General features: G+C 40.1%; 1 protein-coding gene across 1 annotated transcript; it reads right to left on the bottom strand.

Moving 5' to 3' along the window:
• Positions 1-78: 78 nt before the first annotated feature.
• On the bottom strand, positions 79-9,669 carry RBM22 (RNA binding motif protein 22). Its single transcript, XM_048491028.1, has 11 exons — positions 9,525-9,669; positions 8,431-8,484; positions 7,191-7,220; positions 6,723-6,855; positions 4,641-4,741; positions 4,380-4,552; positions 3,704-3,904; positions 2,738-2,902; positions 2,541-2,629; positions 1,707-1,841; positions 79-958 (listed from the first exon to the last, which is right to left on the bottom strand). The coding sequence occupies exons 1-11, from the start codon at positions 9,576-9,578 to the stop codon at positions 828-830; spliced, it is 1,266 nt and encodes a 421-aa protein (XP_048346985.1). The 5' UTR covers positions 9,579-9,669; the 3' UTR covers positions 79-827.
• Positions 9,670-11,817: the final 2,148 nt, after the last annotated feature.

Here is an 11,817-nt window from a genome sequence, read left to right as displayed (position 1 = left end):
CCCAATCAGATTGTGCATTTCATGTTAAGACTAAGTCTCACTTAAAAAACAAAACACAAAACTAGAAAGTCACAAGAGTAGATAAAAATATGATTCTCTTTACTGGGGCACATTACAGACACAGAGGGCAAATACTCAGAACACACCTAAAACAGCCAATGGTAATCAAATGTTAAGTTTGGAAATAGATCAGACTAATTTTAGTAGCAACTGGACATGAAGGCCATGTAAGCTGCAACTCCAGAGTCACCAACCTTTTAACAGAGGTTACAAGCATGCAGTGCTGCTGCCTTAACTTATGGTAGCATGGACCACAGAAAGGATCAAGAAACAGGAGAAACAATATTTATTACAAAGTAGTACACCACCAGAATGTCCTTCACATCTGATTTGATCCTCCTGTACCTTTCCATTCCAACTCAGTGCAAGGAAAAGATACAATAATTTGACATTCAAACAGGTTAGCTGTGAAAGAGTTTCCAAGCAAATTAGGACAGCTTCTATTGCGTAATTGACTAGAGATTACCAAATTGGCCTAGTAATTGTTTTTGTCAGGAGACAACGTCTGAAAATTGGATACACTGATGGGATTTGAAGTTTGAGAACCATTTGTTCCTCTAGCTTGGAGCACAAGCCACCCTTTTCTCTCCCCAGATTAGGTACTTTGGTTATACAAATGATCAGATTTCCTCATGGTAACACAGCAGGGCTTGGCCTGTGCTATGTGTACACAGAGAAGAGGGGCTGAGTTTTTCATTAATTACAGCTGAATGTGGTATGCTACTAAGTTCTCTTTAAAAAAATAATAATAAAACAAGGCGGTGGTGTTAGGGACTGTTGTGCTTCCCTGCATGGGCACCCATTCTCTGTGGATCTTGAGAAGGATAGTGGATGGGACCCGAGGCTCTCATGAAAGGAGGGGGAGGACCCATTGCATGGAATACGTGCGGCCCGAAACCTGTGGAAAGAAGATGCTTATCAGTTTTCCACACTTCAAACAGATAAATGCAACAACCTCATGTTTTCTATATCTGTGCTCAACAGTCAAGGCTTCTTTAATATTACACTATGCTATAGTTGCCATTAACACAATTTAATTTTGCTTTGTTTTTAGATCAACTGTGCTTCATGCAGGTAGATTAGATTTTTGTATTCCTTCGAAAATGTGGCTAACCTTCTATAATGTGGCTATCCTTCTAAACACACATTTATCAAGAGTAAGGGCAAGTAGAAAGGATGCAATGCAATGTGTGCTTACTTGGGGAGTAAGTACCATTTGAATTCAGCAAGCCTTATTTCCTTGTTTGCATGTGCAACAGTGAGATGTAATTGCGTTCTAGAGAATCTGGGCGCTGAGTTTTGTATTAGATTGTTTTTAACTGTTTTATGGGAATGATGTATTTGTAAGTTTTATCGATTGTTAGTTTTATGTTGTGACCTGCCCAGAGCCCTGTGGGGAAAGGGCGGGATATCAGTTAAATTAATAAATAACTGCAAAATTTCCTTGAAGGATAGAAACAGCATGGACTGAGAACACCTGACATAGTAAATTACCTTTTTGTCATCTAACCTATTCCCTGAAGCTGAAGATCTGAAACATGTTTGCAAAAGATAACCAGACACCAAAATGAGAGCTACAAATTCAAGGCTAAAACTATTAATGTGCCTCTTTCCCAAAGAGGAAGGGGGGGGGGAGAGGACATTACCAGGAGGTGGTGGTGGAGCAATGCCAGGAGGAGGAGGCAAGGCAATGTTCACCACAGCTGGAGGGCCACTAGGAGGTAGGTTGAAATAGTTTGCAGAAGCGGCTTCTTCTTCGGCAGCAGGAGGAGGAGGAAGAGCTGCAGGACACAAAGCCAAAGTATTAAACTGTGTACAGCAGACAAGATGCAGGCAAGTTCAGTGCAAGGACAGAGGTGGGAATACAGACTGCAGGGAGCAGTGATTTTGTTTGATGAACAAAAGCAAAAGAAGTTCCTTCTTCAAAGGTAGCCGAATAAAATCCTTTAAGCTTAATGAACAAGCCCTTACATTACAACTCTTCTGTTTAACCTGTTAACTTCTTTCTAGCTGTAGTTTCTACCTCTAAATTATCCAACCTTTTCTTAGGCCCAATTCACAGTGTAGCCTCCTTCACTTCTGAGAGATCTGTCCTTAGCACCTCTAGTTCCCAGAGACTGAACAAGTCACAAAACAAGCCTAGCAAGTCACAAAGCACTGTGCAAAATGATTCACAGGGTTACTTGAATAAATGATAAGGGACTGTGGTCTACACAACTGTGCATAAGCAGGATTCTTCTATGTAATTTTGCTTCTTTCAATCTGTCATGTTAATACTTAAGTTTTGCTTCAGATTTCTGGTTGGCTGTACAACCCTAAACCTATTGCTTTGTTGTCTGTATTGCATTGTTGCACTGCACTGTATTGCATTGTTGATTGTATTGATTTATGCGTAATCTGCCTTCAGTCGCCGTGCGAAATGCAGGCAATAAATAGATACATAAAACACCACATCCATCAAAGAAGGGTACTTCCCTTACCTCCAGGAAGGCCAGGGACAGGCTCCAGTTTCATACCAGATTCTGTAATCCCTTCTCTTTCCTTCTCCTTTCCTCTGGCTGCTTGAGACCTGAAATCCAAACCAAAGATATCTCAGCAACATTTGTGGATAAGTTTGATGATAAATTTAGAAATTCAGTGTTACCAAGTTATGAAGGTGAGACTCCAGGTCACTCACCTGCCCCATTTTACATTAAGTCTGCGGCCATTGACAATAAGTTTGTTGAAGGACTTCTCTGCTGCCACTTCTGCAGCTTGTCGTGTGGCAAACTGGATGAAAGCACATTGCTGCCTCTGCACCACAGTTATCGTCCGGATCTCACCAAACTGATAGAAGTGGTTCCTGAGAAAGTAGCATACTCCATTAGAGTTATACATTACTGCTGAATAAAAAATATTTTGATGAGTTAGCTGGAATCTGGAAGTTTCATCCTTGTTATGTAGAAGCTAGTTATCTCCATAGTACTTTACTAAGAAATATAAAATGGATACCTTGTAAAAGGGATCAGTGATACAAATTCTAATATGGCTTTCATTTTAGTCATTGAAGCTGTTTACTGTTATAAATCCAGTGTAATTACTGTGTAAATACAATCATTCCTAAAAAATTCAACTGTGACCAGAATATTAGACTGTCAACACACCATTACTTCTTTCTGAATTGAATGTCTTATTTTGGTGAGTGCCCCTTATTAGCTATTTGCATTGCTGGTTACACAAGTCTGCACTTCACAAGTCTGTACAAAATGTTAGACACAAAAAGAGAAATGTGAAGGAAAACATCTGTTTGTGAAAAGCCTCTCCCGTCTCCCTCTTCAAGAGTCAGGAGAAGATCAGCTTACAGGGAGATGTGCAAATTTGCTATTTCATGTGGTTAATTTAAAAAACACAGTGCTTTAAAATATGCCTATCCAGACACAGTGAAGAATAGCAAGCCTTTTAAGAAGGCATTTACCTTCTGATAAAAAGAGGTAGAAGTGAAGCCCTAGTCAGGGAAACCAGCTAAGGTTAGTTGTGCACCATATTAGCTGCTTTCCAATATATTCTGGCAAGTAGACACTAGTGTAGACATACCTTACCTCAGAGAAATGCATGCAACATTGTGAATACATGAAACCAGAAGCAGACCTGGGTACATCCATACCTAAGATCCGTCTCAGTGATAGTGTCACCCAGACCACCGACATAAAGTGTTGTGATTGTTTTGTCATCTGGTGGATCCAGACGAGGCATTGTGGAAGCTCGCTTGAGAAGCTTGTCAGCCACAGGATCATTAATACCATAGTAACGATCTTTTATGTTCTGATCAGCAAGAGGATCATCTGGATCTGTAGGTTTTTCATGCCTAAGAATTCAGAAACATTTATGACATTTACTGATAACAAGTGTCAATTTCATTCTTCTATTTTCCTTTATGCTTTAAAAAACTGAATTTAAGTAAACCTGAACCCTTCCATAATTTCACTTTCTACCTCATTATGCTTTTAAATTAAAGACAAGTGTTAACTCAGACTAGAAGTATGAAATTGCAAGTTTTTTTCAAAACAAAGGACTTCACTAAGAGACATTTAGGTAATCAATTATGGATAGATTTTGCAAAAATTGGGAACAAAAATTCCTAACTGAGCTCAATGTGCTCAGGAGTGATACTATAATTCTGTCGGTACTCAGAATTAGCTGTCGGTACTCAGCTTCTATCCCATTGTTAGGTTTAAATACATCAGCATTATTTTCACTTTGCTGTGCAATTACTTGTGTATCTGAAACATTATCTCTCAAGGAAAACAAAAGGGAGAATATCTTCCTCAGTACAATTATACCTGTAGGGACACTCTTCCCCTCTCTTACACTCTCCTTTCACCCAAAACGAGCAGATGTGCGGCCGATTGCGTTTGTAATAAGGTGTGGTCCGTGCCAGCTTGAGCAACATGTCACTGGTAGATGTAGCCTTTCCTAGAGCACCAACAGGCCGGGTGCCATCAGAGTTCATGATCTGGAAAGACAAACAAGGGTACACATTAGGGTTAAGCAGAAGATTCACTTGGCTTATAGCACAAATTATACAAGAGACGTTACTGCACCTCTCTTTCCATGTTTTGAGTATAATATTCTTTATTAACATCCGACTTGGGCATATCATCTTTAAGTGAGAGTCCAGCATCTCGAACCTGAATAGGCAAACCTAACATTTAAGGAAAAAAGAGGAATTAATAATGGCAAAACAGTCAAGAGCTTATTACGGCAGCTGTGACTACTTAAATAAAAAGAAAGTGAATCTTTCCTGATTCTTACCAAATATAGTAAAGAACCCTTGGAACCAAATTACACATCAATTATACATAACTCTGCTTGCGAAAAAATGCAAACACTTAAACAGGAAGACTGCATGATTTCAATGTGCCTTCTACACACCTATCTATCAACATATGTCTGCATATCTCTACCATTCAGCTAATAAATCTGTTACCTTTCACTTCTGAGAAGGCTCAGTTTTTCCCTTTATCACAGTATTGTGACTACCCTGCAGAACACAATCCTAATCCTCATTTATGATTACACTTTACCCACTTGTTACAGCAAGACTGGGTCCTTCAAATTCCCTACTGTGATAAAAGGAAATTGCCACAATAGAAAATATTTAGATAAACAAATGCCAGTAATTATCAAATTTATAGTATTTCATAACTTAAAAGAAAGTTGCCATGTTCAATGCACAGCTAGAACTGCCATAACAGTAACTTTCAGTATACTGCTGCAGATATAGTTATTCAAATATTTACGGCTGACTCTCAAAAACAGGTTGAGACCACTTACAGTGTTCAGTAAACATGATGAGCAAAACACACACTTATAAAAACAACCCTAAAGGAAAACAAAGCTACATCTTTGTTAACAAATCAACTTAGATCAGAAAATAGAGTGAAATCGAAGTTACACTTCTGCTGAAGATCTGAACCAGGGGTCTTCAAACTATGGCCCTCCAGATGTTAATGAACTACAATTCCCATCAGCCCCTGCCAGCTGATGGGAATTGTAGTTCATGAACATCTGGGGGGGCATAGTTTGAAGACCCCTAACTATTGAGAAGGTTCATGTGGGAGCAGAATGCCCTTCAACTAGGTCGGGCTCACTGCCCTCTGTCTTTCTTGCACCCCCTTCCACCAACCTCGTTGGCTGCAACACACAGCACTCATTGTGACATGTTAATATACAGATTATACTACAGCAGACAGAAAGGCCACACAAAGCCAGGATTCAAGGAAGTCTGAAGCCATACAGATGGCTTGCAAGGGTGAAAGCATATATACATATATACCATGAGAACCACCTTATAAAGTGCTTATCTGGAGGGTCTCTCAACCAACTGATGCTGCAGGAGAGAAGTTACCAAAAAGCTCCATGCATGCATAGGATATGCTGCATTTAGGCACAGCATACGTTACAGATTGCCTTGTCCTACTCATCCACTCAAGTCATCTTTAGAAGCCCTGCTTGGGTTGCCCCCTCCATCTTAGGCTAGACACACAGCAAACCAAGGAAAGCTTTTTCAGTCATGCTGCCAAAACCTGGGAATTCCCTCCACTGAGAATTCTCCTGATAACCTTGTCTTCTGCTACCAAGACTTTTTTCCCTTTCTTTGGCATACCCCCCAGTAGCTCTTACTGTCCCACCTCCTCCTTGGCTGTTCTGTTATATGTCTTATTTCTTACTGAATTTTTATTAACTTGATTTTAAGTGCCTGATTTAATGTTGAAATGAATAAATAAAAGGGTACAATATAACCCCATTCAAAGGAACAGAGTGTGGATCACATACATCACTATCCAGTAAGCTTCCTGTGTAACAGTGAGCTGGGCAAACATTATATATGACAATCTCCACTTCATCTCCCCCATTAGAAGGTTGTCACAATGATCACTTGTTTGGGGGAAGTTGGCACAAATTCAACCCATTAAAAGAAATGGGTTGGTACCACAGTGACAGTAATGTCATCACTGGGTATTCCTTCCCTTATAGAATCTTTCATTGTATCCAGTTTCACATCAGGAAGAACAGTCCGCACAGAGAAGTATGCTTCTGTACACATACTGCCCCTGTTTCACTGGAGGTAAAAGCATGTTAATTTAGTCGTTGCTCAGTATACCAGAAGGATAACTACACACCATACTCCAGATCAAGAAGGCAGGTCTGACAAACATTTTTTAGCTTGCTGCACGTCTGACACACTTCTGTCTTCTTAAAGCGCATACGTACACCTGGGCACCAACGGAATACTGTGAATGGCCTGGCACAGATCTGAAATAAAGACTGCATTAGCACATACCAGCTTAATCTAGGACTATAAGTTATGAATAATGCCCACAACAGCGTCACTTTCAATTAGCATAACTACATGCATTCTGAAAACTAAACAAGGAAAACAGTTCTGGATAGGGAAGTTGGCTGCAATAAACAGGAATATATTTTGTTCTCCTGATAAAATATTGGCTACACTAGCCCTTGTGATTTGACTGGGTGTACACTGAAACTAAATCCACGATATTCAATCTTGAGAGAATATACTGACAGGATTTTTAGGTGATACAACCACTCTTTAGAATTGTGCTGCTTCAAAAATCTCTTAAACATACCTTGCATTCTTTTCCATATTTCTCTTTGGTCTAGAATAACAACAAAAAATGCAAGTTACGAAAATAAATGTGCTTCTTTTTTCTTTCATCACCTCCCACAAATAATAATCTATTAGTTTAAATTCTCAGCACATGATATCCATCTGTCCCAACTATCTCAGGAACAAAGGCCATCACCCCAGTCTCATATTATCACAGAAGGGAAAAGAACATGCAACACAAACTTTTCTCTTCTAAAGGGACTAATAGCATAGTCCTATGAGCCAGGAAAATAATTAATTCTTTCAAAAATTTTATGTCCTCCCAAAAGGCCAATCTAAAGATATCTACCCTGTACATGGAGCTCTGTTTCTTGCCAGAAGTCTCCCCACTCTTCTTGAACTGATGCATAATATTATATACACAAAAGGCTATATGAACATCTTTCCTCAATTAAAGTTAACAGGGTAATGGCCGTCAATAGGTTTGCCAACAGACCTACCAAAAAGTGCCCAGTTCATAATGTCTGGAAAGGGAAAACTGAAGCCCTTAATGGCATGGTGTAAATAAACTGCCATTAGGTCTCAAGTATGGACTGTTTTCATACAACGGAGTATGCTCAGATTTCTGGATCAGAGCATGAAAGTTAAGAGCACAGTTTCATAAAAATACATTCCTTACAAATAGCACAAAAATATGGTTTCATATAAAATTCTTACTACATGAAAACATGTGTTCTGCTGCCCCTTTCTCTCAAGCACATATGCATGAGTATCTTGCCAATTTCAGCAGGAATTACTTCCAGTTATATATGTACTGAAGATTGCCGATTGTGACAACTTTGCAAAGAGCAAATTACCAAAGCACCTACTAAAATGCTCGTCTCGTAATAACCCCCTAGTTTTTACATAAACACCCATCAAGAAGAATAAACAGAGTAATAGGTAGCATTGGGAATTTAACTTCCTCAAGGACACAAGAATCTCACTAAGAAAGAATCCAGTTTCTCTAGACTGCACTTTTATATAATCTATATAGCTACAATTTGATTACATAAAAACACATGCCGGTAATTTGTTTTTTAAAAGTAGCATTTATAGCTATTCTTTGCTTTAAGGCATGCATTCTAATACAAAGTGTTATGCAGAGGCTGGTATTTCCCTTATGTTGATTCTGACATGTTGACTTGCATTCTAAATTCTTAGCATACAAAGATTCTATTCTGATATCCTTCCCAACAAACACATTAAAAAAACCATACCATTCGGATATATGGGTTTTCTCCGAGACATGTCTGACACAAAATGGGAAAATCCTAAATGAAAAACAAGAAACTTATTTGCAGGTTAAGACCACAGCTTATTTATCATTCAATCCCCAAACTTGCCTAGTGCTATCATCGGCATTAATTCTTTTGTATGACCCATCAATAGAAGAGTATTCACACGTTACTTGTTCACCAAAGGGAAAAAGAACACAAAGTATGTATAACCATCACATAACACTATAAGCTTAAATTAATAAATCCTTCACATATATAAATACTTTTAATATTATCCAAGTCAAGAAATGAACAAGCCACTTCATTAGAATAAATAGAGAGCATTCAGTATCTGCTTTGCTTTTATATGGGACTCAAATGCTTTACAGCATGCCACCTTCTATTCAAAGGGCCATGTTTACTTCTCAGACCAGAAAAATAAATTAGCAACAATCACACAAAAAGACAACTAAGAAAGCAAGAGGTCGAGATTACATTTTAGCCACGTGTACCAAAATATAACAAGGATTGATAATTGTTTCAGGTGTAGGAGTTACATGTTTTTACTCACTCCAAAGCAAAAGTAGACTGAACTCCTGTAGCACCTTAGAGACTAACAAGTCTTTACTCTAACATAAACTCTGTGGACTGGAGTAAATAAAATGGGATCCAGCCTATAAAGCGTCAGTTAAAACTAAAGTTTAACTAACTTTAAGTTGCCACAAAGCTCTTTTCCGTTTTAAACAGAATACTGCAGAAAAGCCTTATTTCCTCCAATGAGGAATTTATGTTGCATATGAAAGCCTCACTCAATAAACAAACGAAGATACATCTTCCCATGACACGTGAACAGAAAGCACAAAACTCAGGCTCTCAATCTTCCTCTATGACCTCCGTTACATGCTAGCAAGCAACAGCTTCTGCCTCTCTCTGCTTCCCACCCTATCCCCGGACCAGCCAGAGGACCGAAACCTCTTCGCTAAAGGAGCAACTAGACAGTTATAAGTTCCCCGCCTACGGGAAGGGAGCCTCGAGGAGCCGAGCGCTGGTCCCTCGGAGTCCCGAAGCACACGCGGCCAGCAACTCCGCCTTACCGCATCCTCCCAGTTCTGCCGATTATAAGTATTGGAGCCTAGCGACGTCGCCATCTTGGCACACGGAAAAGCGGGCAGAGGAAGTGGAATGACTGCACACCGGAAGCTTTGGCCGTATACCCCCCCCCCTGCCTTTAAGGAAGGGGCGGGGAATCACTGTGAAACGGGATAAGGACGGCAAACGTAAAGAGGTGGGAGGAGTAGCTCAGGACGGTCGGAAGTTTAGGAGTAGAAAATACTTTTTTAAAAAAGGTATTCCCTAGCATTAGGGAAGCCGCTCCGTCTCCTAGTCTCTATGGTTCTCTGCTTGTCCTCCGCCTAGTTCTGAGCCGCGCGCTGCGCTCTCCTCCTCGAAGTGCCTTTAGCAGCCCCAGCCGCCCTTAGCCGTAGCGCTGCATGAAGTGTGACTCGCGAGTCGGGGGCAGGAGCTTGATGGACCACGTGGCAGCAACTCGAAACTCTCTCAGGGCGTTGTAGTCCCTGAAATCGGAAAGAGATTTTTCTGCTTATTTGTCGCACAAGCCCTTCTGTCAAGACTCTTAGAGGGGCTTTTTTTTTCTGACTTCGCACATTCACTGTGTATGTTAGGAATTGGCCGAGAGGTAAGTAACAGAGTCAGGAACACTTTCAAAAGGGTAGGTGAGTTGGTCTGTTGTACCAATCTAAACCAAAAATCGAGTGGTTCCTGAACGAAGTTGGTTTCAGCACAAGCTTTCATGAGCCAGAACTCATTTATACAGATGCGTGATATGAAAAGTTCACCCCAGCACTTATAACCGCAATCACAGAAGCAGGAATTGAGGGGTTTTTTTTGTAAAATTACTCCAAACTTGTAAGGGAGTAGAAAGGATGTCATTATTATCCTTAATTAGAGAAAACACTGATTCCAACCTCGCAAGATGTGCAGTTACAGGGAGCTGAAGCTGCAGTTGATGTCTATATTGAAGGTTTAGTGTGAGCCAAACTGTACAAGCATATTGTATTGCATTGTTCATGGCTTGTTGGCATCTGTGAGGATCGTGTTGTACTGAACTATTACTTCAGAAGTTCATTAGTTCTAGTTAGGCACTTTTAGGTCGGGCTCTCATTCATGTTTAACAAAGTAATGACTAAGATCTGCAAAAGTGTGTCTGGAAAGATTAAAAATGTCTAACCGTTGCCTTTTTAAAAAATGCCAGATGTTGTTATTCTGTAATATGGCTCACCTTATCACCTCAAAAAGTCCTGTCCTAACTGTTGGAATAGTGCACAAAAGGCCCCTATCCAAAGAATATGGAACACAAAAGTAATCAGGGGGGTGTTATCAGGTGATTGAGATGCATTCCTAACTATGTAACTGACTGAAATAACAAACCAAGGCTGCTCAAAAGATATATGTAACCAGTCTGTTATATGTGACCACTACTGTCTGTGCATTCGTTCCTTGAGCTCTATTTTATGGCTTCACATGCTTTGTAGGAAACTAGACTTCCCTGACGGTCCCATGAGAAACTAGAATTAGAGAATTACATGAGAAAAGAATTACATGTTATCTCGTGGGGCAAGAAGCCTGGTGGCTCTCTCACTATCTGCCGCCGACCTTGGGGTGCCTTGGCTCCAAGACTGTTTTTCACAAATCCTTGGGAAACCAGGAGGGGGGCTTTAAGCGTGGAATAAAAAGGACTATGAATGCCAATTTCATCAGAACAGGCTTTGACAAGTGGGGTGCCTTGATACCACATCAATAAACACTGCTGATCAATACTTCAGAGTCTGTTTATTGGCTTAAGGTTCTGAGACCTAACAAAAGTGGACGTCACACTGAGAAGTAATGGAAATCTCTTTAGGAAATGGGCTGAAGCTCAGTGGCAAACCTTCTGCTTTGTATGCTTCAAGAGCCCAGGTTCAATCCTTGGCATCTCCAGTTAAAAAGGACAAGGCAGCAGATGATGTAGTCTAAGTAGACAATACTGATGGACTGAAGGTCTGATTCAGAATAAAGTAGCTTTGAGTGTTCAATTTTTCCAACAGTAGTTTCACCAAGTTTGAGTAGCTTAATGTAAGATGTCTCCAACAACAGAATTGGCCCTCACTGTCTGCTTTCAAGAATATTTACAATCCTGTCTTTATTGAAATGGAGAGGATTTCACTAGAAGCCACTTGTAATTTCCCATCCAAGGAATGGTCTGGTCATCACTGATAAGAATGTCATGTGTTTCCACATCATCCCTTAAACCAAACTTTCCAAGCCATTGCTGAGAAGGGGAACACCTGAAATCATTTTATCGCTGCTTAGGTTTAACCCCAGATACGT

Source organism: Sphaerodactylus townsendi, linkage group LG03, assembly GCF_021028975.2.
Source record: "Sphaerodactylus townsendi isolate TG3544 linkage group LG03, MPM_Stown_v2.3, whole genome shotgun sequence".
Lineage (NCBI taxonomy): Eukaryota > Metazoa > Chordata > Lepidosauria > Squamata > Sphaerodactylidae > Sphaerodactylus > Sphaerodactylus townsendi.
The sequence above is the reverse complement of the archived record's forward strand: the minus strand, read 5'-3'. Positions and strand labels throughout refer to the sequence as shown.

What these genes read in the sequence shown, in the direction of transcription:
- RBM22 (XM_048491028.1), bottom strand. Translation starts at nt 9,578, where the DNA reads ATGGCGACGTCGCTAGGCTCCAATACTTATAATCGGCAGAACTGGGAG. An exon ending in AATATGGAAAAGAATGCAAG is followed by an intron (nt 6,856 to 7,190) that starts GTATGTTTAAGA and finishes TCTTTATTTCAG; the next exon opens with ATCTGTGCCAGGCCATTCAC. An exon ending in GGGGAAGAGTGTCCCTACAG is followed by an intron (nt 3,905 to 4,379) that starts GTATAATTGTAC and finishes CTGAATTCTTAG; the next exon opens with GCATGAAAAACCTACAGATC.